At 49.8% G+C, this 27,191-nt stretch overlaps 1 protein-coding gene across 4 annotated transcripts in view; it reads right to left on the bottom strand.

Moving 5' to 3' along the window:
- The window catches only part of cars2 (cysteinyl-tRNA synthetase 2, mitochondrial), a 126,012-nt gene that overhangs the window by 13,115 nt on the left and 85,706 nt on the right, over positions 1-27,191 (bottom strand). For all 4 annotated transcript variants that reach the window (XM_072476005.1, XM_072476007.1, XM_072476003.1 and 1 more), the window contains 5 exons: positions 26,050-26,116; positions 25,824-25,962; positions 24,086-24,209; positions 20,935-21,033; positions 4,479-4,736 (listed from right to left, as the gene is read on the bottom strand). In XM_072476005.1, the coding sequence (XP_072332106.1) occupies positions 4,479-4,736; positions 20,935-21,033; positions 24,086-24,209; positions 25,824-25,962; positions 26,050-26,116 (687 nt within the window). The remainder of the gene's footprint in view (positions 1-4,478; positions 4,737-20,934; positions 21,034-24,085; positions 24,210-25,823; positions 25,963-26,049; positions 26,117-27,191) is intronic.

The raw sequence follows: 27,191 nt of genomic DNA, 5'->3' as shown, positions 1-27,191 counted from the left end.
GGATGCCCGAGGGCATCGAGGGAGCGGAGGCCGGCAAGTATGTGGCAAGGATGCTGGAGCAGTTGAAGGGGGAGGGGGCCTTTGATAGGCCCCTCAAAGTGGATCGGCCTCACAGGGTGCTGAGAAGGCCGCAGGTGGGGGAGCCGCCCAGGGTGATGGTGGTGGGGTTGCACCGTTTCTTAGACAAGGAAAAGATGTTGAAATGGGTGAGGCAGATCAGGAGGTGCACCTGGGAAGGGAGTGAGCTGCGGACCTACCAGGACCTGGGTGCCGATCGGGGGGGGGGTAAGGTATGTGGTGGTTAGTGAGAAGCTGGAGGGGATGTCGGTGGTCCTGGGAAACGTTTATGCCCTGAATTGGGGTGATGTGGATTTTATGAGGTGGGTGTTGGGGAGGATTCCAAATTTAGATAGATACCCGTTGATTATTGGGGGTGGGGGGGGGGGGGGGGGGGTTTAATATGGTCCTGGACATGCTGAGCCTGGACTGGTCAAGACTGAAGTAACCGAGGGGTCGGCAATGGTTAGGGAGCTGAGGGGTTTCATGGAGCCCGTGGGTGAGGGATTATTTGTGGTAACTATAGGTTTCTGGAGGCGATATGGATGCGAGGTTCCGGGGCTCGTGGCACGTGGGGATTGAGTATTCCATGGACTTCCTTATAGGGGGCAAATCTGCGGGGCTGGAGGAGGTGGAAGAATTGTATTAGTTGCCCAAGGGGTTTGGTTTTAGGTACCTGCAGATTCGGGATTTAGTGAGGAGAGAGGTGCAAGGCTTTCCGGCGTTGCCATCTCCGGTGCTGCAAGACAAGCTTCTGTCAGAGGACAAAATAGGTGAGGGGACGGTGTCTATATTTACAAGGCACTGATGGAGAGGGTGGGTGCCCTGGAGGAAATTAAACGCAAATGGGAGGAGCTGGAAGAGGAGGTGAGGGCCAGGACATGGGCAGAGACCATCGGAGGGTGAATGTGATGCGATGTGCGATGTTAAGCCTCATCCAGTTTAATGTGGTGTATAGGGCCCACATGATGGTGGCGAGGATGAGCAGGTTTTTTGAGACGGTGGAGGGGTCGCGACAAATTGACCTTTGCCTCCCTGAAAGCCCGGAGATGGATTTTGTTGTGTTGGCAGGACTCGGAGCGGGCGGAGGCAGGGGTGTGGGTGAGTGATGTGTTGGCAGGACTCGGAGCTGGCGGAGGCAGGGGTGTGGGTGACTGATGTGTTGGACTCGGAGCTGGCGGAGGCAGGGGTGTGGGTGAGTGATGTGTTGGACTCGGAGCCGGCGGAGGCAGGGGTGTGGGTGAGTGATGTGTTGGCAGGACTCGGAGCCGGCGGAGGCAGGGGTGTGGGTGAGTGATGTGTTGGACTCGGAGGCAGGGGTGTGGGTGAGTGATGTGTTGGACTCTGAGCTGGCGGAGGCAGGGGTGTGGGTGAGTGATGTGTTGGCAGGACTCGGAGCCGGCGGAGGCAGGGGTGTGGGTGAGTGATGTGTTGGACTCTGAGCTGGCGGAGGCAGGGGTGTGGGTGAGTGATGTGTTGGACTCGGAGCCGGCGGAGGCAGGGGTGTGGGTGAGTGATGTGTTGGACTCGGAGCCGGCGGAGGCAGGGGTGTGGGTGAGTGATGTGTTGGACTCGGAGCTGGCGGAGGCAGGGGTGTGGGTGAGCGATGTGTTGGCAGGACTCGGAGCCGGCGGAGGCAGGGGTGTGGGTGAGTGATGTGTTGGACTCGGAGCCGGCGGAGGCAGGGGTGTGGGTGAGTGATGTGTTGGACTCGGAGCCGGCGGAGGCAGGGGTGTGGGTGAGTGATGTGTTGGACTCGGAGGCGGCGACGGCAGGGGTGTGGGTGAGTGATGTGTTGGACTCGGAGCTGGCGGAGGCAGGGGTGTGGGTGAGTGATGTGTTGGACTCGGAGGCGGCGAAGGCAGGGGTGTGGGTGAGTGATGTGTTGGACTCGGAGCTGGCGGAGGCAGGGGTGTGGGTGAGTGATGTGTTGGACTCGGAGGCGGCGAAGGCAGGGGTGTGGGTGAGTGATGTGTTGGACTCGGAGGCGGCGACGGCAGGGGTGTGGGTGAGTGATGTGTTGGCAGGACTCGGAGCTGGCAGAGGCAGGGGTGTGGGTGAGTGATGTGTTGGACTCGGAGGCGGTGGAGGCAGGGGTGTGGGTGAGTGATGTGTTGGCAGGACTCGGAGCTGGCAGAGGCAGGGGTGTGGGTGAGTGATGTGTTGGACTCGGAGCCGGCGGAGGCAGGGGTGTGGGTGAGTGATGTGTTGGACTCGGAGCTGGCGGAGGCAGGGGTGTGGGTGAGTGATGTGTTGGACTCGGAGCCGGCGGAGGCAGGGGTGTGGGTGAGTGATGTGTTGGACTCGGAGCCGGCGGAGGCAGGGGTGTGGGTGAGTGATGTGTTGGCAGGACTCTGAGCTGGCGGAGGCAGGGGTGTGGGTGAGTGATGTGTTGGCAGGACTCTGAGCTGGCGGAGGCAGGGGTGTGGGTGAGTGATGTGTTGGACTCGGAGCTGGCGGAGGCAGGGGTGTGGGTGAGTGATGTGTTGGACTCGGAGCCGGCGGAGGCAGGGGTGTGGGTGAGTGATGTGTTGGCAGGACTCGGAGCCGGCGGAGGCAGGGGTGTGGGTGAGTGATGTGTTGGCAGGACTCGGAGCCGGCGGAGGCAGGGGTGTGGGTGAGTGATGTGTTGGCAGGACTCTGAGCTGGCGGAGGCAGGGGTGTGGGTGAGTGATGTGTTGGCAGGACTCTGAGCTGGCGGAGGCAGGGGTGTGGGTGAGTGATGTGTTGGACTCGGAGCTGGCGGAGGCAGGGGTGTGGGTGAGTGCTGTGTTGGACTCGGAGCCGGCGGAGGCAGGGGTGTGGGTGAGTGATGTGTTGGCAGGACTCGGAGCCGGCGACGGCAGGGGTGTGGGTGAGTGATGTGTTGGCAGGACTCTGAGCTGGCGGAGGCAGGGGTGTGGGTGAGTGATGTGTTGGACTCGGAGCTGGCGGAGGCAGGGGTGTGGGTGAGTGATGTGTTGGACCCGGAGCCGGCGGAGGCAGGGGTGTGGGTGAGTGATGTGTTGGCCTCGGAGCTGGCGGAGGCAGGGGTGTGGGTGAGTGATGTGTTGGCCTCGGAGCCGGCGACGGCAGGGGTGTGGGTGAGTGATGTGTTGGACTCGGAGCCGGCGGAGGCAGGGGTGTGGGTGAGTGATGTGTTGGACTCGGAGGCGGCGGAGGCAGGGGTGTGGGTGAGTGATGTGTTGGACTCGGAGCCATCGGAGGCAGGGGTGTGGGTGAGTGATATGTTGGACTCGGAGCCGGCGGAGGCAGGGGTGTGGGTGAGTGATGTGTTGGCAGGACTCGGAGCCGGCGACGGCAGGGGTGTGGGTGAGTGATGTGTTGGCAGGACTCGGAGCCGGCGGAGGCAGGGGTGTGGGTGAGTGATGTGTTGGATTCGGAGCCATCGGAGGCAGGGGTGTGGGTGAGTGATGTGTTGGACTCGGAGCCGGCGGAGGCAGGGGTGTGGGTGAGTGATGTGTTGGACTCGGAGCTGGCGGAGGCAGGGGTGTGGGTGAGTGATGTGTTGGACTCGGAGGCGGCGACGGCAGGGGTGTGGGTGAGTGATGTGTTGGACTCGGAGCCGGCGACGGCAGGGGTGTGGGTGAGTGATGTGTTGGACTCGGAGGCGGCGACGGCAGGGGTGTGGGTGAGTGATGTGTTGGACTCGGAGCTGGCGGAGGCAGGGGTGTGGGTGAGTGATGTGTTGGACTCGGAGGCGGCGACGGCAGGGGTGTGGGTGAGTGATGTGTTGGACTCGGAGCCGGCGGAGGCAGGGGTGTGGGTGAGTGATGTGTTGGACTCGGAGCCGGCGGAGGCAGGGGTGTGGGTGAGTGATGTGTTGGCAGGACTCGGAGCCGGCGGAGGCAGGGGTGTGGGTGAGTGATGTGTTGGACTCGGAGCTGGCGGAGGCAGGGGTGTGGGTGAGTGATGTGTTGGACTCGGAGGCGGCGAAGGCAGGGGTGTGGGTGAGTGATGTGTTGGACTCGGAGGCGGCGACGGCAGGGGTGTGGGTGAGTGATGTGTTGGACTCGGAGGCGGCGACGGCAGGGGTGTGGGTGAGTGATGTGTTGGACTCGGAGGCGGCGACGGCAGGGGTGTGGGTGAGCGACCTGGCAGAATCCCGGAGGTTGGAGAAGATCAAGTTCGCTCTGCGGGCGTCGGTAGAAGGGTTCGCCCGGAGGTGGAAACCATTTATTGATTTCTTCTCTCAGAGGGTAGTGGATCTGTGGAATTCTTTACCCAGAGAGCTGGGTTGTTAGTTATGTTCGAGGTTGAGATAGACAGATTTTTTAATCAGGGAGGGAATCGAGGGTTATGCAGATAGGGCAGGAAAGTAGAGTTGAGGACTGTCAGATCAGCCATGATCTCACTGCATGGAGGAACAGCCTCGATGGGCCAAGTGGCCTACTTCTGCTCCTACGTTATCTCCCACTAACCTTTATATTTATTCCTATAGCACTGAGATTGTGCCGTAGCGAGTCACAGGCCTGGAGGAGAGGCTGCCGTTCACTCAGCAGCTGCCTACGTCTCTCCCTCAGCTGTTGTGCCTTTTCCTTGGACAGTTCTCTGCCTTCACTCACTGCCAGCTCCTGCTCATCCACTGCCAGGGCATACTTCCTTACTTCCTGCCGAAAACCAACCAGCTGCTCGGTAACGCTGTGAACAGTGGCTGAAGATCGGTCTACTGCCAGTGCCTGGAAAAAGAATAAAAATAAACATGTGAAACAAAACACCAGAGCCCGGATAACAATAGCGAGGTACCTAATGCTCTGTATAGTCAGTGCAGGGCTTGCTGAATGTTCGCCTTTAATTATCCGTGGCTGCTAGTTGGAAAAACCAGACAAAAACTAAAACTGACCAGAGAAGCAATAGGAGGTTGCCATTCAGCCCATCGAGCCAATGCTGGCTCTTGGTTTGCTGACTATTACCACTCCCTGGATCCTTTTATGCTCTTTCTTTTCAGATACAGATCCAATACCTCTGCAAATGATGTTACAATCTCACAATTACCCCTGTGGCAAAGTGTTCCATGCTGTCGGAACTCTTGATATGAAAATATTTCTTACATTTTCCTTGTTTGTTGACCTTGATGATCTGCCTCAGTGTGTTCCCCTCGTTACTAACGCGCCCACCAATGGAAAACACAGTCTACTTCACTATTTTACCCGCTCAAAATTATGACATTTTCTACTAAATTATCCCTTAGCCAGTGGAAAAAAGCCCCACTTTCTTTGTAACTACAACCTTTGGTATCACTCAAATAAGCCTTTAATCTGCTTGCAATGTTCACCCCATCAACTAAACAGCTGGCTTTTCATGATGCAGCCTTGAGGGCTCTTCAAATATTAATGGAAAACGATGCAGAGTTAAATTGGAAGGAAAATTGCAAACTAAATTAATGGAGCGGTTTTAAACTCCATTTCTGGAGTGTTTTTTCACACTCTGATGGTAATCATTGCCCCCTCTTTGTTTCGAGCAGCGGCAGAAGATAGAGCACACAGAAGATAGAGCACACAGAAGATAGAGCACACAGAAGATAGAGCACACAGAAGATAGAGCACACAGAAGATAGAGCACACAGAAGATAGAGCACACAGAAGATAGAGCACACAGAAGATAGAGCACACAGAAGATAGAGCACACAGAAGATAGAGCACACAGAAGATAGAGCACACAGAAAGCAAGCAGGAGACGTGACGAGTGAGTGTGAGCAGGAGGTCAGTGGAAGGATGACAGGACAGGGAGGAGGGTTCACAGTTACAGATAAAGGCCGTTCAACCTAACTGCTCCACGCCAGGGTTTATAATTCTCTTCCTTACCTTCTTCATCTTACCTCAATGATATTTCTGACCTCAATCTTATCTAGGCAATTTAACTTGCTATTTAAAAATAATCACTTTAAGAAATCTGTTCAGCATTCAAAGCTGAGAAACTTCCTGCTTACTTTGACTTCAGGTTATAATGACTACCTGGAAAAATGAGGAATACTCAATACATACCCCAGCATTGCAATAAATCAATACCCGATAGAATTACAGGTATCAGTGTATTGTTCAGTAGTAACTTGGAAACATACTACAGCACAATTTATTCAAAGCTTTGCTGAATGTGGTCACAGGACCATTTTCAAAAAGACTTTTAACTTGAAGCTCAAACTAAGTTTAACATTGTGAAACAAGCTAAACAATATCCACATAACTATGTCACGTGGCTAAGAGACACTACTAAAGGAAACTAAAAGCAGGTCAAAAAGATCAGGACGATATTAACATGTACCGTTTTCTCTATCAATTATACATTGGCATTTTCAGGGCACAGAAGTTAAGTTTATCCCGTCTTTGACGGTTAGGTGGTGTTACAGGGATAGGGGATAGGGCAGGGGAGTGGGTCTGGGTAGGGTCTCCTTTCAGAGGGTCAGTGCAGGCTTGATGGGCCGAATGGCCTCCTTCAGCACTGAAAAAGTCTATGGCTCTATGGTCTCAGAATACAGTCTGTGAAGCAATACACAAAATTTATCACATAATAAGCCCATCTTTCATGACAGAACTGATGGCGAAAGGTGTGAAGGGGGGGGGGGTTAAAGAACCAACTGAGTATTAAGCCAGTGCACTCTTACTCAACTCTGTTACATGCACAAATTAATGTATCCACTTTATCCTAAAGGCTCCTTACTATTAGAAAGTTGAAAACGTCAGACATCTGGTACACATCTGTTGAATCAAATTTTAGAGGCTTCACGCATGCCAACAGAATAAACACTAGTAATTGTCAAACAAGTTGTATCTGTCACGAAAGCCATACTGGCTGGCTAAAGTGGACGGCTCTGAATCTGGTTGGTCTGTAGCTGAACTCCATGTATTCACCGTGGTTCCATAACCTTTAATATTATTACTCAACAAAACCTCACTAAACTATCAAACTTTTCATTTTTATCAAAACCTGAATGCCTGAGGGACCAGAACAGCCCATGTTTGTACTGCATTCTGCCCAAAGTCCCAGACTGTCACAATCTGTTTCCCAGTGGTTTGGTGATGCATATAAAAGGCACAAGAGGAACCAATAGCAACAGTAGCACGGAAACAACGAAAGAAAGGTACAGCGCAAATCTGTTAGAAATTCGAGGACAACCACACCGTGGGAGCAGGAAAGTCAACAGAGACCCACACAGCAAACGTAAGGGAGTCGGAAACATACTTCTGGGTAAGAAAAGATAATGAGAAAGAAAGAAAATGTTACTTGAAAGAAGAGATCAGAGCCTGGACAAGCGGAGTGTATTATAGGAATAGATGATTTTCCTCTACTTATTGTCCAACTATGAGAGATTAAATATACCAAATATCAATGAATTCTAAATGGTACTGCTGTGTGTGTGCTCCACAGTCTAACACCGTGCTTTATTGTACATATGGTACTGCCATTAATGAATTCACTTCTCTGCAAATCAGAACCTTGCACATGAGAGCTAATGAAGATCTACTCCAAAACAGGAAAACCCCTCTCAATTATTTTTTTCTCAGTTCCTTTCTGTTTGCCCTTTCAATTACACAAACTCAAATATCCTGGGCTCAAATTAAGATTTCTAACAGGCCAAGAGAGATTAAAAATCACACATTTGACAATAGCAAGATTGCTAGTCTAGAAAACCATGCTCTTGGTCATCCTGTCTGAGGCCATTATAAATAGAATCGCTCAGCTCTGTCCCTGCTTTTCTTCAGGCTATAACTGTTTTACACTGATTTAGTTTCAAAACAACAAAAAACAGCACCATCAAATTCAGCACCATTTCGGAGGAAGAATATTTTGCTACTTTAAAAAAAAATAATAATGAGAATATTAGGAAGACACTTGCTTGGTTTTGCTCCTTGGGTTCAGGAACAATCATTGTTCACAGATTTACTTATTTTTCACTGATCAAAACTCTGTCTTCCTGCCACATCCCAATACTCCGTCCCCACCCATACCAAAACTCCATAACCTGACCTTCCCCTTGCCACGCTAACATTAAAATAGTAGATCTAGTATGTAGACACCTCGCTGTAAAATATGAAACACACAAACACACATGTGTGAGGAGCTCTTCATATAAAGCAGAATATCTCAGCTACAAAGCAATAAATCAACATTTAGGACAACATTTGTTGCAAAAGCACAGAAAAGAGTTTAGGAAAATGGCAGCAAGGAGGATGTGCAAAGGTATTGAATAAAGTAGGAGTAATTAGCAAGCTGTGCCAACAAGAGAGAAAGCAAACCAATGTCCCTGCCTCAATTCCATTCCACACCACAGAACATAAAATATGTAAACTAATATTTAGCAAACTATAATTAGCTGTGTCTTCCTCACAGTGGAAACCCACATAAAAATTCATAAAAATACAAGGACAATGAAATGATTCTGTTGCGCAATTCTAGCACTTTCTGCTTCCACTAGAGTCCAGATAGGACATTAATACTTTGCTTCATTCACATTTCTGCTTGTGGTCTCAGTTTGAAGCAATAGTCTCAACAGAAGATAAAAGCAAATTACTGCAGTTGCTGGAATCCGAAACAAAAACAGAAAATGCTGGACAATCTCAGCAGGTCTGACAGCGTCTGTGGAGAGAGAAGGGAGCGAACGTTTCGAGTCTGGATGGCTCATTGACAAAGAGATTGAGATCGTCAAGCATTTTCTGTTTTAGTCTCAACAGAAGATTCCCTTTGATCTGCAATCTGCTGGGGTGAGATGTGTCTGGAACAATCAGTCCTGTGTTGCCTGAATACAGCACCGAAAAAGGCCATTCGATCTTCTGAGTCCATGCTGACTCTCTGTAGAGCAATCCAGTCAGTCCCACTCCCCAACTCTATCCCCAAAGCCCGACAAGTTTATTTCCCTCAAATGCCTGTCTAATTTCCAACACTGACTGAATTGATGCCAGAGGATAAAAAGAAACAGAAATCATCTCTTAGCAGTCGAGTAAATGTTTATCCAGCTTTAAAACAGTTAAAGTAATGCAAATCCCACCTACATTTTCTTAGTTCAACAAGGCTGCTTGTAAATGTAAGACCAAGATATATTTAGCTTGTTTTCACCTCAGCTAGTCAAAGAAAAGTGGGGAAATTACAGACCAAATGGTCAGCAGAATCGGAACGTATAGCAAGGCAAGACATTTCTCTATTCCGGAAACTAAATATGAAATGTTTGTACAATAGTCTGTAATCATTTTCAAACAAGAACTACAATGTGAACACCAAAGGAAGTTTCAAGCTTCTGCTGGATGGAGAGTTAGATTATCTGCACAGTGTACGATGTTCCAATGTTGTCCAGCCTCCCATACAAACTGATAGTACCACCATCCAAACCCAGAATCAAAACTGCATCATTAAGAGTTTGCTGTAAAGTAGTTTTTGGCGCGCTGAAAGACTCATGCTGGAATCACAAAGCAGTCCTATTACTGTATACTGGACTCATACTGGAATCACAAAGCAGCACGGTAGCACAAGTGGTTAGCATTGTGGCTTCACAGCACCAGGGTCCCAGGTTCGATTCCCCGCTGGGTCACTGTCTGTGCGGAGTCTGCACGTTCTCCCCGTGTCTGCGTGGGTTTCCTCCGGGTACTTCGGTTTCCTCCCACAGTCCAAAGACGTGCAGGTTAGGTGGATTGGCCATGATACATTGCCCTTAGTGACCAAAACTGTTAGGAGGGGTTATTGGGTTACGGGGATAGGATGGAAGTGAGGGCTTAAGTGGGCCGGTGCAGACTCGATGGGCCAAATGGCCTCCTTCTGCACTGTATGTTCTATGTTCTAAAGCAGTGCCATTACTATATACTGGACTCATACTGGAATCACAAAGCAGAACCATTACTAAATCAAAGCAAGGAAATTAAAACCACATCAAAGATGGAAGATAAAAACTATAAAATTGGGGAACAGGTAGGAGGCATATATAGAATCATATAATATTATAGCCCATTGTGCTGCGCCGGCTCTTTCAAAGAGCTATTCAACGAATCCCACTTCTTGCTCTTTCCCCAATGCAGTGTAATATTTCCTCTTTCAAGCATTTATCAAATTCACTTTTCAAATTACTGTTGAATCTGCTTCCAATGCCTTTACATCCATTCCAGACCACAACAACCCTTAAACAATACTACACAATTCCTAATCAAACAAGAAAAAAAATGTAGCTCTCAATCCATCCTACATCCCAATGGCACAGAGTAGCTTTCCAGAACAGATTTGGCTCCTGTTAGAACCGCTTCAGACTCTGGCTGGATATCTTCAAAAAACTGTTTCAACTGGTTTGTTTCAGCTTCCCCTTGTCCTCAGACAAGTCTACACTGCTTTAAATACCATTACTCTTTTTTAACTATCCTACTGTGAGAGCAAAAGACCTTACTCGTGGTCTCAGTGTTAGCCCGATCAGAACTCAATTCAAAACCTTTCTCAAAAGGTCTGAATACCTGAGCTCCACCCAGCAATGACATCATCTCCCCAAACTGAAAACAAATTAACTCCCCAGGCTGAAAACACAAACTCCCCAGGGACTCCACCTAGTCAAACAACAGTGCATTAGCCCAAGCTTTTACGACTGTCAATTTCATGTCTGGCTCATAAAAGCTTCCTGGTCTTGCAAAACAAAAATATTTAAAAAACATGACTACTGCAGTCAAACACACTCTATCCCAGGCATTTTACCCTTAAATTGCCAAATGTTTATAATCCAATATATATAAGGTCTTGCATTCGTCAGAGGGAAAAATGGTATGTTGGCCTTTACTGTAAGAGAATTTGTGTACAGGAGTGAAGAAGTCTTGCTGCAATTGTGCAGAACCTTGCGGAGGCTGGACTTGGAGTATTGCATGTAATTTGGTGTCCTTGCCTAAGGAAGGATATATTTGCCATGGAGGGAGTGCAACAAAGGTTCAACAGACTGACTCCTAGGATGGCAGGGTTGTCCTACGAGGAGAGATTGGAAAAACTAGGCCTGTATTCTATAGAGTTTAGAAAAATAAGAGGCGATTTTATTGAAATATACAACATTATTACAGGACTCAACAGGGTAAATTCATGGAGGGTGTTTCCCCCCGCTGGGGGCACAGGGTGTAGAATCTTTGGAATTCTCTGACCCAGAGGGCTGGGGAGGCTAAATCATAGAGTATGTTCAAGACAGAGATTGACAGATTTCTACTTATTAAAGACATTGAGGGATATGGAGGTAGAGCAGGTGTTACGAATGTAGGAAATTGTTATATACTATATTTCAAATTTTTGTAGTACTATGTTGTTATAAATCCCTGGGTTCAAATACATACAGTAAGTATGTCTGCTAAAGCTGTAGTTCTGGGGTAGTAGAAGGTGAGGAAAACATTGATTTTAACCATTTACTTGTTTACAGAGCGATGGCCAATGGAACATTGTTTTGATTGCTGGAGGTTCCCCGGGGTGTAGGTAATTTGAGATTGTTTTTCAGTTCTAGGTAAGCAAGTCATGGAACATCTTAACAGAATACAGATGATGTAATTAATGGGGATCCAGGTCTGACTGTATTTTTGGGAAGTTTGCTATAGGGTTTGAGTCTGACAAGACAGAAGGATTTTCAGGTTCTTGCTGATGGGGTCTTTCTCCAAAAATCTGCACAGAGAACAGCAAGTAACCCCGATGGCAAACTTTATTTCTGAGTGGATTTTGAACTGTATTGGGTTGCTTTGTGTATATATTATATATATATATTGGCAAGTGTAGATAGTGAGATAAAGTGAGATAAAGTTATTCCATTTATTTAAGAATGTAAAGCTATTTCTTTGATGTTAATGTGATTAATTCTGTGTTTAAATTCAAGTTTGTTTTAATATAAAAGATACCCATTGGCCAGTGTCATTACCCACTGGCCGGTGTCATTACCCACTGGCCGGTGTCATTACCCACTGGCCGGTGTCATTACCCACTGGCCGGTGTCATTACCCACTGGCCGGTGTCATTACCCACTGGCCGGTGTCATTACCCACTGGCCGGTGTCATTACCCACTGGCCGGTGTCATTACCCACTGGCCGGTGTCATTACCCACTGGCCGGTGTCATTACCCACTGGCCGGTGTCATTACCCACTGGCCGGTGTCATTACCCACTGGCCGGTGTCATTACCCACTGGCCGGTGTCATTACCCACTGGCCGGTGTCATTACCCACTGGCCGGTGTCATTACCCACTGGCCGGTGTCATTACCCACTGGCCAGTGTCATTACCCACTGGCCAGTGTCATTACCCACTGGCCAGTGTCATTACCCACTGGCCAGTGTCATTACCCACTGGCCAGTGTCATTACCCACTGGCCAGTGTCATTACCCACTGGCCAGTGTCATTACCCACTGGCCAGTGTCATTACCCACTGGCCAGTGTCATTACCCACTGGCCAGTGTCATTACTCCTGAGGTGGAGTCTCCTTTCCTCACAGTTTTACAAATTGAAAAATTGTTTGGGGGTTTCTTGTCCAGTATCCGAACAAAAATTGGGGTCTGGCCCAATATGCTAACAGGAAAACGGCACTGAGATGAGCGATAAGTCACAATCTAATTGAATGGTGGAACAGACCCGAGGGGCCGAACGCCCTACTCCTCCTATTTCATAAGTTCCTATGAATTCAAAGAATGAAGATGACAACCTGTACAGTAGGAAATCAAATTATCATCCTTGTTTTTAAAGTTGCACTCAGAAATGACTTTGTTGTTAAATTAGAAACAGGAAACGATGCCTTTAAAAAGTGTTAAACCGAGGCTCTCTCTGCCCTCTCACGTGTATGTAAAAGATCCTATTTTGAAGATGAGCAGTGGAATTCTCCCCATTGTCCCAGACAATACATACCCTCAATCAACATCAACAATAACAGATTATCTGGCCATTATCTCAATTCCATCTGTGGGATTTCTCTGCACACAAATTTGCTGCCTTGTTTCCGACATTCCAACAGTAACTACACTTCAAAAGCACTTCATTGGTGGGACATCCTGGGTCATAAAAGGCACCCTATACATATAGATACATAGAGGATAGGAGCAAGAGGAGGCCTATTGGCCCTTCGAGCTTGCTCCGTCATTCATCACGATCAAGGCTGATCATCCAACTCAATAGCCTAATCCTGCTTTCTCCCCAAGTGCTATATCCAGCCCCCTCTTGAATATATTCAAAGTTTTAGCATCAACTACTTCCTGTGGTAATGAATTCCACAGGCACACCACTTGTTGTGTGTTGTCTCCTTATCTCTATCCGAAATGGTTCACCCTAAATCCTCAGACTGTGACCCCTGGTTCTAGACACACATCATTGGTAACATCTTCCCTGCATCTACCCTGTCTAGTCCTGTTAGGAGATCCCCCCCTTCATTCTTCTGAACTACAGCGAGAACAATCCCAACCTAGTCAATCTCTCCTCATATGACAGTCCCACCATCCTTGGAATCAGTCTGGTAAACCTTCGCTGCACTCCCTCGAGAGCAAGAACATCCTTCCTCAGAGAAGGAGACCAAAACTGCCCACAATACTCCAGGTGTGGCCTCACCAAGGCCCTGTATAATTGCAGCAACACATCCCTGCTTCTATACTCGAAACCTCTTGCAATGAAGGCCAACATACCATTAGCCTTCTTTACCACCTGCTGCATCTGCATGCTTACCTTCAGCGAATGGTGCACAAGGACACCCAGGTCCCGCTGCACACTCCCCTCTCCCAATTTACAACCATTCAGGTAGTAATCTGCTTTCCTGTTTTTGCTTCCCAAGTGAATAACCTCACACTTATCCAAATTAAACTGCATCTGCCATTCGTTTGCCCACTCGGCCAACCTGTCCAGATCTTGCTGTAGGATCCCTGCATCCAAATACCAGGCTGAATCCTGGGGTGGCGGGACTGTCGTATGAAGAGAGACTCAGTCAGTTAGGATTATATTCATTGGAGTTGAGAAGAGTGAGAGGGGATCGCATAGAATTTTCACAGAATTTACAATGCAGAAGGAGGCCATTCAGCCCATCGAGTCTGCATTGGCTCTTGGAAAGAGCACCCAACCCAAGGTCAACACCTCTACCCTATCCCCATAACCCAGTAACCCCACCCAACACTAAGGGCAATTTTGGACACTAAGGGCAATTTATCATGGCCAATCCACCTAATCTGCACATCTTTGGACTGTGGGAGGAAACCGGAGGAAACCCACGCACACACGGGGAGGATGTGCAGACTCTGCACAGACAGTGACCCGAGCCAGAATCGAACCTGGGACCCTGGAGCTGTGAAGCAATTGTGCTATCCACAAGGCTACCGTGCTGCCCAATTTACATAATTCTAACAGGATTAGACAGGGTGGATTCAGAAAGAACATTCCCGATAGTGGGGGGAGACGAGAACCACGGGGTCATGGTTTGAGGGTAAGGGGCAAATCTTTTACGGCTCTTGGGGCTAAAGGGATCGAGGAATATGGGGGGGGGGGAAATCAGATTATTGAATTTGATGATAAGCCATGATCATAATGAATGGCAGAGCAGGCTCGAAGGGCCGAATGGCCCCTCCTGCTTCTATTTTCTATGTATGTATAAATCAAATTCTTGTTTTCTTTCCATTTCTGGCCAATTTGCAGCAAAGCGCAGTACTTGCAGTCGGCAAATAAAGTAAACGATGCTTTCAAAAAGGGTACCAAATAGACGATTACAGATTACGACAAAGATTCTTTGGGTACTCGACTGACAAAATACTGCAGCACATGTCGTGTCATTTTGAGCAGGATTCTATTTTCCAATTAGTCCAATCCACCTTCACAACGTGACAAGATAAAGCTTTGTGCAAAACAAAGCAAATTAAAGTCTCAGCTGTGAGTTGAAGACATTGAGTCCTTCATCTGAGAAAGTGCCGCACTGTCAGAGGGTCAGTACTGAGGGAGTGCCGCACTGTCAGAGGGTCAGTACTGAGGGAGTGTTGCACTGTCAGAGGGTCAGTACTGAGGGAGTGCCGCACTGTCAGAGGGTCAGTACTGAGGGATTGCCGCACTGTCAGAGGGTCAGTACGGAGGGAGTGCCGCACTGTCAGAGGGTCAGTACGGAGGGAGTGCCGCACTGTCAGAGGGTCAGTACTGAGAGAGTGCTGCACTGTCAGAGGGTCAGTACTGAGAGAGTGCTGCACTGTCAGAGGGTCAGTACTGAGGGAGTGCCACATTGTCAGAGGGTCAGTGCTGAGGGAGTGCTGCACTGTCAGAGGGTCAGTACGGAGGGAGTGCCGCACTGTCAGAGGGTCAGTACGGAGGGAATGCCGCACTGTCAGAGGGTCAGTACGGAGGGAGAGCCGCACTGTCAGAGGGTCAGTACTGAGGGAGTGCTGCACTGTCAGAGGGTCAGTACGGAGGGAGTGCCGCACTGTCAGAGGGTCAGTACGGAGGGAGTGCCGCACTGTCAGAGGGTCAGTACGGAGGGACTGCTGCACTGTCAGAGAGTCAGTACGGAGGGAGAGCCGCACTGTCAGAGGGTCAGTACGGAGGGAGTGCCGCACTGTCAGAGGGTCAGTACTGAGGGAGTGCTGCACTGTCAGAGGGTCAGTACTGAGGGAGTGCTGCACTGTCAGAGGGTCAGTACGGAGGGAGAGCCGCACTGTCAGAGGGTCAGTACGGAGGGAGTGCCGCACTGTCAGAAGGTCAGTACTGAGGGACTGCTGCACTGTCAGAGGGTCAGTACGGAGGGAGAGCCGCACTGTCAGAGGGTCAGTACGGAGGGAGTGCCGCACTGTCAGAGAGTCAGTACTGAGGGAGTGCCGCACTGTCAGAGGATCAGTACTGAGGGAATGCTGCACTGTCAGAGGGTCAGTACTGAGGGAGAGCCGCACTGTCAGAGGGTCAGTACTGAGGGAGTGCCGCACTGTCAGAGGGTCAGTACTGAGGGAGTGCCGCACTGTGAGAGGGTCAGTACTGAGGGAGTGCCGCACTGTGAGAGAGTCAGTACTGAGGGAGTGCCGCACTGTGAGAGGGTCAGTACTGAGGGAGTGCCGCACTGTGCGAGGGTCAGCACTGAGGGAGTGCTGCACTGTCAGAGGGTCACTACTGAGGGAGAGCCGCAATGTCAGAGGGTCAGTACTGAGGGAGTGCCGCACTGTCAGAGGGTCAGTACTGAGGGAGTGCCGCACTGTCAGAGGGTCAGTACTGAGGGAGTGCTGCACTGTCAGAGGGTCAGTACTGAGGGAGTGCCACACTGTCAGAGGGTCAGTCCTGAGGGAGTGCCGCACTGTCAGAGGGTCAGTACTGAGGGAGTGCCGCACTGTGAGAGGGTCAGTACTGAGGGAGTGCCGCACTGTGAGAGGGTCAGTACTGAGGGAGTGCCGCACTGTGCGAGGGTCAGTACTGAGGGAGTGCTGCACTGTCAGAGGGTCACTACTGAGGGAGAGCCGCAATGTCAGAAGGTCAGTACTGAGGGAGTGCCGCACTGTCAGAGGGTCAGTACTGAGGGAGTGCCGCACTGTCAGAGGGTCAGTACTGAGGGAGTGCCGCACTGTCAGAGGGTCAGTACTGAGGGAGTGCCGCACTGTCAGAGAGTCAATGCTGAGGAAGTGCCGCACTGTCAGAGAGTCAGTGCTGAGGGAGTGCCGCACTGTCAAAGAGTCAGTGCTGAGGGAGTGCCGCACTTTCAGAGGGTCAGTACTGAGGGAGTGCCGCACTGTCAGAGGGTCAGTACTAAAGGAGAGCTGCACTAACAGAGGGTCAGTACTGAGGGAGTGCTGCACTGTCAGAGGGTCAGTACTGAGGGAGTGCTGCACTGTCAGAGGGTCACTACTGAGGGAGAGCCGCAATGTCAGAAGGTCAGTACTGAGGGAGTGCCGCACTGTGAGAGGGTCAGTACTGAGGGAGTGCCGCACTGTGAGAGAGTCAGTACTGAGGGAGTGCCGCACTGTGAGAGGGTCAGTACTGAGGGAGTGCCGCACTGTGCGAGGGTCAGTACTGAGGGAGTGCCGCACTGTGCGAGGGTCAGCACTGAGGGAGTGCTGCACTGTCAGAGGGTCACTACTGAGGGAGAGCCGCAATGTCAGAGGGTCAGTACTGAGGGAGTGCCGCACTGTCAGAGGGTCAGTACTGAGGGAGTGCCGCACTGTCAGAGGGTCAGTACTGAGGGAGTGCCGCACTGTCAGAGGGTCAGTACTGAGGGAGTGCCACACTGTCAGAGGGTCAGTCCTGAGGGAGTGCCGCACTGTCAGAGGGTCAGTACTGAGGGAGTGCCGCACTGTGAGAGGGTCAGTACTGAGGGAGTGCCGCACTGTGAGAGGGTCAGTACTGAGGGAGTGCCGCACTGTGCGAGGGTCAGTACTGAGGGAGTGCTGCACTGTCAGAGGGTCACTACTGAGGGAGAGCCGCAATGTCAGAAGGTCAGTACTGAGGGAGTGCCGCACTGTCAGAGGGTCAGTACTGAGGGAGTGCCGCACTGTCAGAGGGTCAGTACTGAGGGAGTGCCGCACTGTCAGAGGGTCAGTACTGAGGGAGTGCCGCACTGTCAGAGAGTCAATGCTGAGGAAGTGCCGCACTGTCAGAGAGTCAGTGCTGAGGGAGTGCCGCACTGTCAGAGGGTCATTACTGAGGGAGTGCCGCACTGTCAAAGAGTCAGTGCTGAGGGAGTGCCGCACTTTCAGAGGGTCAGTACTGAGGGAGTGCCGCACTGTCAGAGGGTCAGTACTAAAGGAGAGCTGCACTAACAGAGGGTCAGTACTGAGGGAGTGCTGCACTGTCAGAGGGTCAGTACTGAGGGAGTGCTGCACTGTCAGAGGGTCACTACTGAGGGAGAGCCGCAATGTCAGAAGGTCAGTACTGAGGGAGTGCCGCACTGTGAGAGGGTCAGTACTGAGGGAGTGCCGCACTGTGCGAGGGTCAGCACTGAGGGAGTGCTGCACTGTCAGAGGGTCACTACTGAGGGAGAGCCGCAATGTCAGAGGGTCAGTACTGAGGGAGTGCCGCACTGTGAGAGGGTCAGTACTGAGGGAGTGCCGCACTGTCAGAGGGTCAGTACTGAGGGAGTGCCACACTGTCAGAGGGCCAGTCCTGAGGGAGTGCTGCACTGTCAGAGGGTCAGTACTGAGGGAGTGCCGCACTGTGAGAGGGTCAGTACTGAGGGAGTGCCGCACTGTGAGAGGGTCAGTACTGAGGGAGTGCCGCACTGTGCGAGGGTCAGTACTGAGGGAGTGCTGCACTGTCAGAGGGTCACTACTGAGGGAGAGCTGCAATGTCAGAAGGTCAGTACTGAGGGAGTGCCGCACTGTCAGAGGGTCAGTACTGAGGGAGTGCCGCACTGTCAGAGGGTCAGTACTGAGGGAGTGCCGCACTGTCAGAGAGTCAGTGCTGAGGAAGTGCCGCACTGTCAGAGAGTCAGTGCTGAGGGAGTGCCGCACTGTCAGAGGGTCATTACTGAGGGAGTGCCGCACTGTCAGAGAGTCAGTGCTGAGGGAGTGCCGCACTTTCAGAGGGTCAGTACTGAGGGAGTGCCGCACTGTCAGAGGGTCAGTACTAAAGGAGAGCTGCACTAACAGAGGGTCAGTACTGAGGGAGTGCTGCACTGTCAGAGGGTCAGTACTGAGGGAGTGCTGCACTGTCAGAGGGTCACTACTGAGGGAGAGCCGCAATGTCAGAAGGTCGGTACTGAGGGAGTGCCGCACTGTGAGAGGGTCAGTACTGAGGGAGTGCAGCACTGTGCGAGGGTCAGCACTGAGGGAGTGCTGCACTGTCAGAGGGTCACTACTGAGGGAGAGCCGCAATGTCAGAGGGTCAGTACTGAGGGAGTGCCGCACTGTCAGAGGGTCAGTACTGAGGGAGTGCCGCACTGTCAGAGGGTCAGTACTGAGGGAGTGCTGCACTGTCAGAGGGTCAGTACTGAGGGAGTGCCACACTGTCAGAGGGTCAGTACTGAGGGAGTGCCGCACTGTCAGAGGGTCAGTACTGAGGGAGTGCCGCACTGTGAGAGGGTCAGTACTGAGGGAGTGCCGCACTGTGAGAGGGTCAGTACTGAGGGAGTGCCGCACTGTGAGAGGGTCAGTACTGAGGGAGTGCTGCACTGTCAGAGGGTCACTACTGAGGGAGAGCCGCAATGTCAGAAGGTCAGTACTGAGGGAGTGCCGCACTGTCAGAGGGTCAGTACTGAGGGAACGCTGCACTGTCAGAGGGTCAGTACTGAGGGAGTGTTGCACTGTCAGTGGGTCAGTACTGAGGGAGTGCCGCACTGTCAGAGGGTCAGTACTGAGGGAGTGCCGCACTGTCAGAGGGTCAGTACTGAGGGAGTGCCGCACTGTCAGAGAGTCAGTGCTGAGGAAGTGCCGCACTGTCAGAGAGTCAGTGCTGAGGGAGTGCCGCACTTTCAGAGGGTCAGTACTGAGGGAGTGCCGCACTGTCAGAGGGTCAGTACTAAAGGAGAGCTGCACTAACAGAGGGTCAGTACTGAGGGAGTGCCGCACTGTCAGAGAGTCAGTGCTGAGGAAGTGCCGCACTGTCAGAGAGTCAGTGCTGAGGGAGTGCCACACTGTCAGAGGGTCAGTACTGAGGGAGTGCCGCACTGTCAGAAGGTCAGTACTGAGGGAGTGCCGCACTGTCAGAGGGTCAGTACTGAGGGAGTGCTGCACTGTCAGAGGGTCAGTACTGAGGGAGTGCTGCACTGTCAGAGGGTCAGTACTGAGGGAGTGCCGCACTGTCAGAGGGTCAGTACTGAGGGAGTGCCGCACTGTCAGAGAGTCAGTGCTGAGGGAGTGCCGCACTTTCAGAGGGTCAGTACTGAGGGAGTGCCGCACTGTCAGAGGGTCAGTACTGTGGGAGTGCTGCACTGTCAGAGGGTCAGTACTGAGGGAGTGCTGCACTGTCAGAGGGTCAGTACTGAGAGAGTGCTGCATTATCAAAGATTACAGAGGTTCAAGTGGATTAAGAAAAATCCCATAAATTCGCAATTGGTTTCATAATTTCAGATATATACCTTCTGTTCAAAAAGGTGTTCAAACCGTATTAACATGGCACCTTTCACAACTTCAGGATGTCTCAAATCACTTTACGGTCAGTGAGGTCCTTTTGTAGTTTAGTCACTTTGTAATCAAAGAATCATTGAATTTACAGTGCAGAAGGAGGCCATTCGCCCCATCGAGTCTGCACCAGCCCTTGGAAAGAGCAGCCTACTCAAGCCCACACCTCCACCCTATCCCCGCAACCCAGTAACCCCACCCAACCCTTTTGGACACTAAGGACAATTTAGCATGGCCAATCCACCTAACCTGCACATCTTTGGACTGTGGGAAGAAACCGGAGCGCCCGGAGGAAACCCACACAGACACGGGGAGAACGTGCAGACAGTCACCCTAAACTGGGAATCGAAACTGGGACCCTGGAGCTGTGAAGCAACTGTGCTAACCACTGTGCTACCGTAATGTTGAAAACTGTTCAAAGCATTGCCTACTTCAACCACTGAGCGCCACTGTTTCCTCCACCATTCTCTTTCTGTGGCTCCACTGTCAGGCGAGCCAGCTTGCAAACTGAACCTACAGTATGGAAACCGGTCACTCTGCCCGTCCAGTTCGTACCAGCATTTACTCTCCACACGAGCAAATGGTAAGAATGGAGTGTGGAGAACGCCGATATCAGCATTAAGAAGGAGACAGAGTAAGGTAATGCATCGCCCACTGAAATCAATCTATTACCAGTTAGAATTCAAGGTAATGAAGATCTCCTATAACTGAGATTTAGAATCCTCATCAGTGGAAAAAGAAATGAAAAGTGTGGCGGAATTTAAGAGTAATTGTGAATGGAATATCCTTCTCCTGTGAGGCAATGTGCACAGCTTCAGAAGCGACTGTCTCAGCTGACTCCGACTTTATGGAAAGACAAAATTAACTCTGAACACAAGGAAACCGCGGCTTTCTGCATTGTAGTTACTCACCTGACTTTCTCCAACAGATAGACCAACAACATCCAGGAATCGCTCTATGTAAGAGATTATCGCCCCAAACACAGCAGGACTCCTGGAGAAGTTCTCCTCCTGCCAGAAATATAAAGCATTGATGTTAGGTTCACTGGACTGCTCAGATTTCAGCCATCTTTGTTCTCAATGCTCACTGATCACAGAACAAACAAATCCTGAGACCTCAAAAAATTTTGACGCTGAATTCACTGACAGGATATTTTATGTCCACCTGAGGGCAGACTATGCCAGGGTTTAGCATCAGATCCCTCAGTACTGACCCTCTGACAGTACGGCACTCCCTCAGTACTGACCCTCTGACAGTGCAGCACTCTCTCTGTACTGACCCTCTGACTGTGCGGCACTCCCTCAGTACTGACCCTCTGACAGTGCGGCACCCCCTCAGTACTGACCCCCTGACAGTGCGGCACTCCCTCAGTACTGACACTGTGACAATGCAGTGCTCCCTCAGTACTGACCCTCTGACAGTGCAGCACTCCCTCAGTACTGACCCTCTGACAGTGCAGCACTCCCTCAGGACTGACCCTCTGACAGTGCGGCACTCCCTCAGTACTGACCCTCTGACAGTGCAGCACTCCCTCTGTACTGACCCTCTGACAATGCGGCACTCCCTCATTACTGACCCTCTGACAGTGCAGCACTCCCTCTGTACTGACCCCCTGACAGTGCGGCACTCCCTCAGTACTGACACTGTGACAATGCAGTGCTCCCTCAGTACTGACCCTCTGACAGTGCAGCACTCCCTCAGTACTGACCATCTGACAGTGCAGTGCTCCCTCAGTACTGACCCTCTGACAGTGCGGCACTCCCTCAGTACTCACCCTCTGACAGTGCAGCACTCCCTCTGTACTGACCCTCTGACAATGCGGCACTCCCTCATTACTGACCCTCTGACAGTGCAGCACTCCCTCTGTACTGACCCTCTGACAGTGCGGCACTCCCTCATTACTGACCCTCTGACAGTGCAGCACTCCCTCTGTACTGACCCTCTGACAGTGCAGCACTCCCTCAGTACTGACCCTCTGACAGTGCGGCACTCCCTCAGTACTCACCCTCTGACAGTGCAGCACTCCCTCAGTACTGACCCTCTGACAGTGCAGCACTCCCTCAGTACTGACCCTCTGACAGTGCAGCACTCCCTCTGTACTGACCCTCTGACAGTGCGGCACTCCCTCATTACTGACCCTCTGACAGTGCAGCTCTCCCTCAGCAATGACTCTACAAAATGCAAGCCTTTCAAAAATGGTATTGGGAACCTAACTATTATATATAGGATTGTGGAGCATAAACATGGAGTAATGATAGCCTCCAAAACAATGATTGAAATAGATCTAGTGTACTGTGTCCAGTTTTGTCTGTTCGAGTGTGTGAAGTTCCAGTAGTGTTTCAGGAATACCAGAGTTCGGAAGCATGAAGAGAGACCAGAGAAACTGCAGAGTTTTTCCACCTAAAAAATAGTGATAACTATTAAACGTCCACTGGTCAGTTCACAGCCAACAAGGTTACCACCAAAAAGCAATGAAGGATTAATGGAATGTGTTTTTTTTAAAAAATGCAATGGGTTAGTGCGGCATGAATGGCTTGCACTGAAACAGAGTTAAAAAGCTTTTGAAAGTAAATGATAAACATTTTGAAGAAGTTTAAAAAGGTAGAATGGGAAACATGACATTGGAATGAATTTAGATCATCGTCTCAGAGAACTGGCAGAGGCAGGATGGATTCAATGGACTCCTTCTGTGCTGTATCATTCTCCGATTCAGTCAGTTCATTTTCACTTTGGCATTTTTGCTCAGTTTCAAACTTGGTGGAAGATTCCTTGCTGCCCATTTGAATGTTTTCAGCCAGCCACATGACAAACGGGCTTAGTGGAGAAATTAAATCTGTTGCCAATACAGTACACCACCAACAAGCTTCTCTATACCTTGAAGAAGAGGCAGACTTACTTCCCCAATATTTCCTGCTAACTAATCTAGTCCAAAGTGATAGAATTCTTTGGCATGTATAGCTCTGCAATATTCTCGCCCGGCTTCGTCACCCCCTCCATGGTTCATTTCTCCAGTGCCACTCAACAATGACCAACCTGCGGATCACTGCCAACACCAACTCTGCAATCAGTGGCTATGTTGAGTGATATCTGAGATAGATTAGAATTACATTGCATGTTCACCTCCCAAACAGGCCATTTGGCCCATCTGCTCTGGTCTAGTTTGTGCTCCACACAATCATCTTTCTACCCTACCTCATCTCACCCTATTAGCATATCCTTCCATTCCGGTGGAGGGTTTAATGTGCTGGGGGTGTTTTGTATTTGTTGTAAATTGTTAAAATGTTGAAAATTTGAAATAAAAATACTTTTAAGAAAAAAAAGCATATCCTTGTATTCCTTTCTCCCTCATAGGATCAGATTGGATATAAGGTACCGGATTTTTCGGCCCAACCAGTCTATGCTGGTATTTGTGTTTCGCTTGAGCCTCCTGCCATCCTTTCTCATCCGACTCCACCATATAATTATCTATTCCCTTCTGCCTCAAATGCCAGCCCAGTATCCTCTTCACTGTATCGATACCATGTGCTTCAACCACTATCTACGGTAGCAAGTTCCACAGTTTCACCACGCTTTGGGTGAGGTTTCTTCTGAATACCTTACTGAATTTCTTGGTGAATATCTTGACGGCTTCTAGTTATGCTGTTCCCCAAAAGGGAAACCATTATCTCTGTATATACTCCATTGAAATCTTTCTCCCTCAACCTTCTCTCGAGAGAAGAGACCAGCCCGTCAAGTTATCCATGCGTTATCTAGCTTCCCCTTTATCTATACTATTTAGCCAAACCGCTGCACGTGGGGCTCATCAACTCAGCAAAGTTTTTATTTACACCGAATGATCTCCTCATTTCTGATTAGTACATGTAATGAGACTTAATGCTCCTGAGTCTCATCTTTCTCATTCCTTCGAGAGAGCTGCAACACCAGCTATCAGAGCACCGTCCTAACCCCCAGCTCACCTCAACAAACCCTAATGATGGTCTTGAAAAATCTAAAACACTCATCGCGGCCTTACTCTGAATAATGCACTTCCTTCATAAGGATTGTGAAATCCTAATGGGTTACCTTGGTAACTGCTTGAAGCTGTCTGTTGCCATGGCGAATGAGGTTCATAATTGAATCAGTAGCCCCTGGGGTGTCAAAATCATCAGCAAAGGCGGCCTGCACATTGACTTTAGTTGCATTTAACCTGGATACAAAACAGAAAAGCAGAGAGCACACAATTTACACTTTTAAAATAAATCAAGAAAAATCTATACATTTTTGAGTCTCAACAATAGACACCATAAATGATTGTTATTGAAAGCATCTGATGCAGTTGTAGCCTAAAGAATGAAACCAAAGGGATAATTGTGTGTTCCTTCACTCCCAGCAGGGTACATTACTCTCAGGAACGCTCAGCTCTGCAGCCAGTGGCTTTTGTTTTCATTAAAATAGAAAATTGCAGGTGCTCCCAGAGAATACACTTCCCCACTTGACAGCACTGGATCACGCAGTCAACCCCCTCACTACTGCTAGTTTCTGATCAATAGGCCAAACAATTTTTCCTGGCCGATCATTACAAAATAAGGCATTTGGACATTGCAGGAAGATGATTATTTTTAGAAAATGGTTCTACCTGCTGGATCGGCTCAGCATTGTGAGACACGGTACAACATATAGTAAGTGGCATTGTGACATGGTGAATTTCTAGCCATTTAGTAAGCCTATTTCCTGATAACAACATGATAAAAAAGTCTGAGAGGGGTCACAATTTGAGAGTAGCACACAGCAGTGTTGACAAGTTACACAAATGGTAGTGGTAGCTCAGTAGGTAGCACTCGGTCTCATCTTGGAGTAATGAGGTCATGGGTTCCATTCTCATACCAGAGAACTGAGCAGAGAAATCTAATACCGAGAGTGCACGGTACTGCAGGAGGGCTGTTTTTGGATGAATTCTATTTCGAAGAAGAGCGGGGAGCAGGTTTCCCCAGTTTCATAACCAATATTTATCCCTTAACCACACCTCAAAACAGATGTCTGCGTGGGTTTCCTCCGGGTGCTCCGGTTTCCTCCCACAGTCCAAAGATGTGCAGGTGAGGTGGATTGGCCATGCTAAATTGCCCTTAGGGTCCAAAATTGCCCTTGGTGTTGGGTGGAGGTGTTGAGTTTGGGTAGGGTGCTCTTTCCAAGAGCCGGTGCAGACTCAAAGGGCCGAATGGCCTCCTTCTGCACTGTAAATTCAATGATAATCTATGATTAATCTAGGACAAAGGTTCGGCACAACATCGTGGGCCGAAGGGCCTGTTCTGTGCTGTATTTTCTATGTTCTATGATCCCTATCACATTATTTGTGGGGACTTATTGTTGTTTCCCTTCTCTCACTTTGGTGATGCACACGGCAGTCTTTCATCGGTTCCCATAGCGAGATTATTTCCTGGATTAGATCGCAAGCTGGTTTTCAGATGCTTCTAGCTTGAGGGGGCACCACTCCACATCGAGCAGGACTCACCAGGAGTCTCTCCCACTTACTGCCTTACATTGGTGCTGGAGGGATTTTGTAGGTTGACACCCAACCTGTTTGGCCGCGTCATGAATGCACCTTCCTCGACCATCAAGTCCTGGAGTGGGACTCGAACCCGGAACTTCGGGCTCAGAGGCAGGGACGCTACTCACTGCACCACAGGACCTCGCTTGGTACAAGCTTGCTGTGTGCAAATTGGCAATCCATTGCCCAAAATAGTGACTACACTTCAAACTACTCTATTGGTTGTAAGGAACTTTGTGATGACAGAAATACAAGTATTTATTTTTTTCACCATACCTTTCCCATAACAAAGTTTCATCAACCGATGGGCACATCAACTGTCCTCTCATGTACGCAGACGCATCACTGATAAAAGCTGAAATGGAGTGGAGCAGGTTTCCAGCTTCTGCCATGCTTGTATCACTGTATTCCACTGCTACAGTCCAAACACAATAAAAATTCAGCGAGGCCCTCCCATCCAGCACACATCAACACTCTTTTCAAACTGTTAAAGCTTTCATACCTGATCTGTATTTTGATAGAAGACAAAACATTCGAAAATGATTTGCAGAGAATTTTTCCAAGAGACTCTAGTTAGTAATCAGAGAATTTGAAATGTTATAATTTGCATATTACATATATAAAGCAACAATAAGCATTAAAATGCAGTGTGCTAAAGCACAGCAGTCTTCATTCGAGGAATTCACTATCCATGTGACGCAAAACACTAAGCTACAGCCAGGAAATGCATCAATTTCACAGCAATAATCAATTCCTGGAGTCTATAAAAAACAGAGAATGTGTAGCACAGAAACAGGTCGCTTGGCTTAACTGGTCCAACCAGGTGTTTATGCTTCATTGGAGTCTCTCCTCCCACCTTACATCATCTCACTCTACTAGCATGGGTAGAATTTTCATTCCTCCACCCAGGAGGCTGGGGAGGTGGGCCATAAAATTCTTCAGATGGCCTTCCTGCCATCCTCCCACACGCCCCAACCTGTCTGCAATTATACGGGAGAAACAGGAGGCCAAAGTCAGCTGGCCCGTCCTTGCCCCAATTGAGGACAATTAATGACCACTTAAGGGCTGTTATCGACCAGCTTTAATGTTGAAGCTGGTGGGAGGAGGTCACTCTGCTTGAGCCTCAGGCGTGGAGGGGGATTAATGTAGGGCTTGCACAGCACTGTTCCCTCCAAGCTGAATGGCCACCCAAAGATTCCCATGTGGGCCAAGCACAAAATGTCTCTTTTAAGCTGCCTGCCACATGTACCTGACTGTGCAAAGAATTGTAAAGGACCAAGGGACTAGAAAACCAATTTGAAGGTATGCTTCTGCAGCCCATCTGGGATTCTCTCCTGTATATGGTGTGGTTGCTAATGTTTAAAGTGCTGGGGCACAGGTAGAAGCTGCAAAGAGCTCATCAGTGCTCGACTTACTGGTGAAGAGATCAGATTCCCCAATTGCAACAGTACAATTTTCCACTCTCTCTCCAGCCACTTAGGCATTTTGGGCTATGTTTGGAGTGCGTGGCTTGTGTTTGGAGTGCGTGGCTTGTGTTTGGAGTGCGTGGCTTGTGTTTGGAGTGCGTGGCTTGTGTTTGGAGTGCGTGGCTTGTGTTTGGAGTGCGTGGCTTGTGTTTGGAGTGCGTGGCTTGTGTTTGGAGTG

This window comes from Scyliorhinus torazame, chromosome 15 (assembly GCF_047496885.1).
Source record: "Scyliorhinus torazame isolate Kashiwa2021f chromosome 15, sScyTor2.1, whole genome shotgun sequence".
In the NCBI taxonomy this organism is placed as follows: domain Eukaryota; kingdom Metazoa; phylum Chordata; class Chondrichthyes; order Carcharhiniformes; family Scyliorhinidae; genus Scyliorhinus; species Scyliorhinus torazame.
Note: the sequence above shows the minus strand (reverse complement) of the source record. Positions and strands in the feature narration are given on the sequence as shown.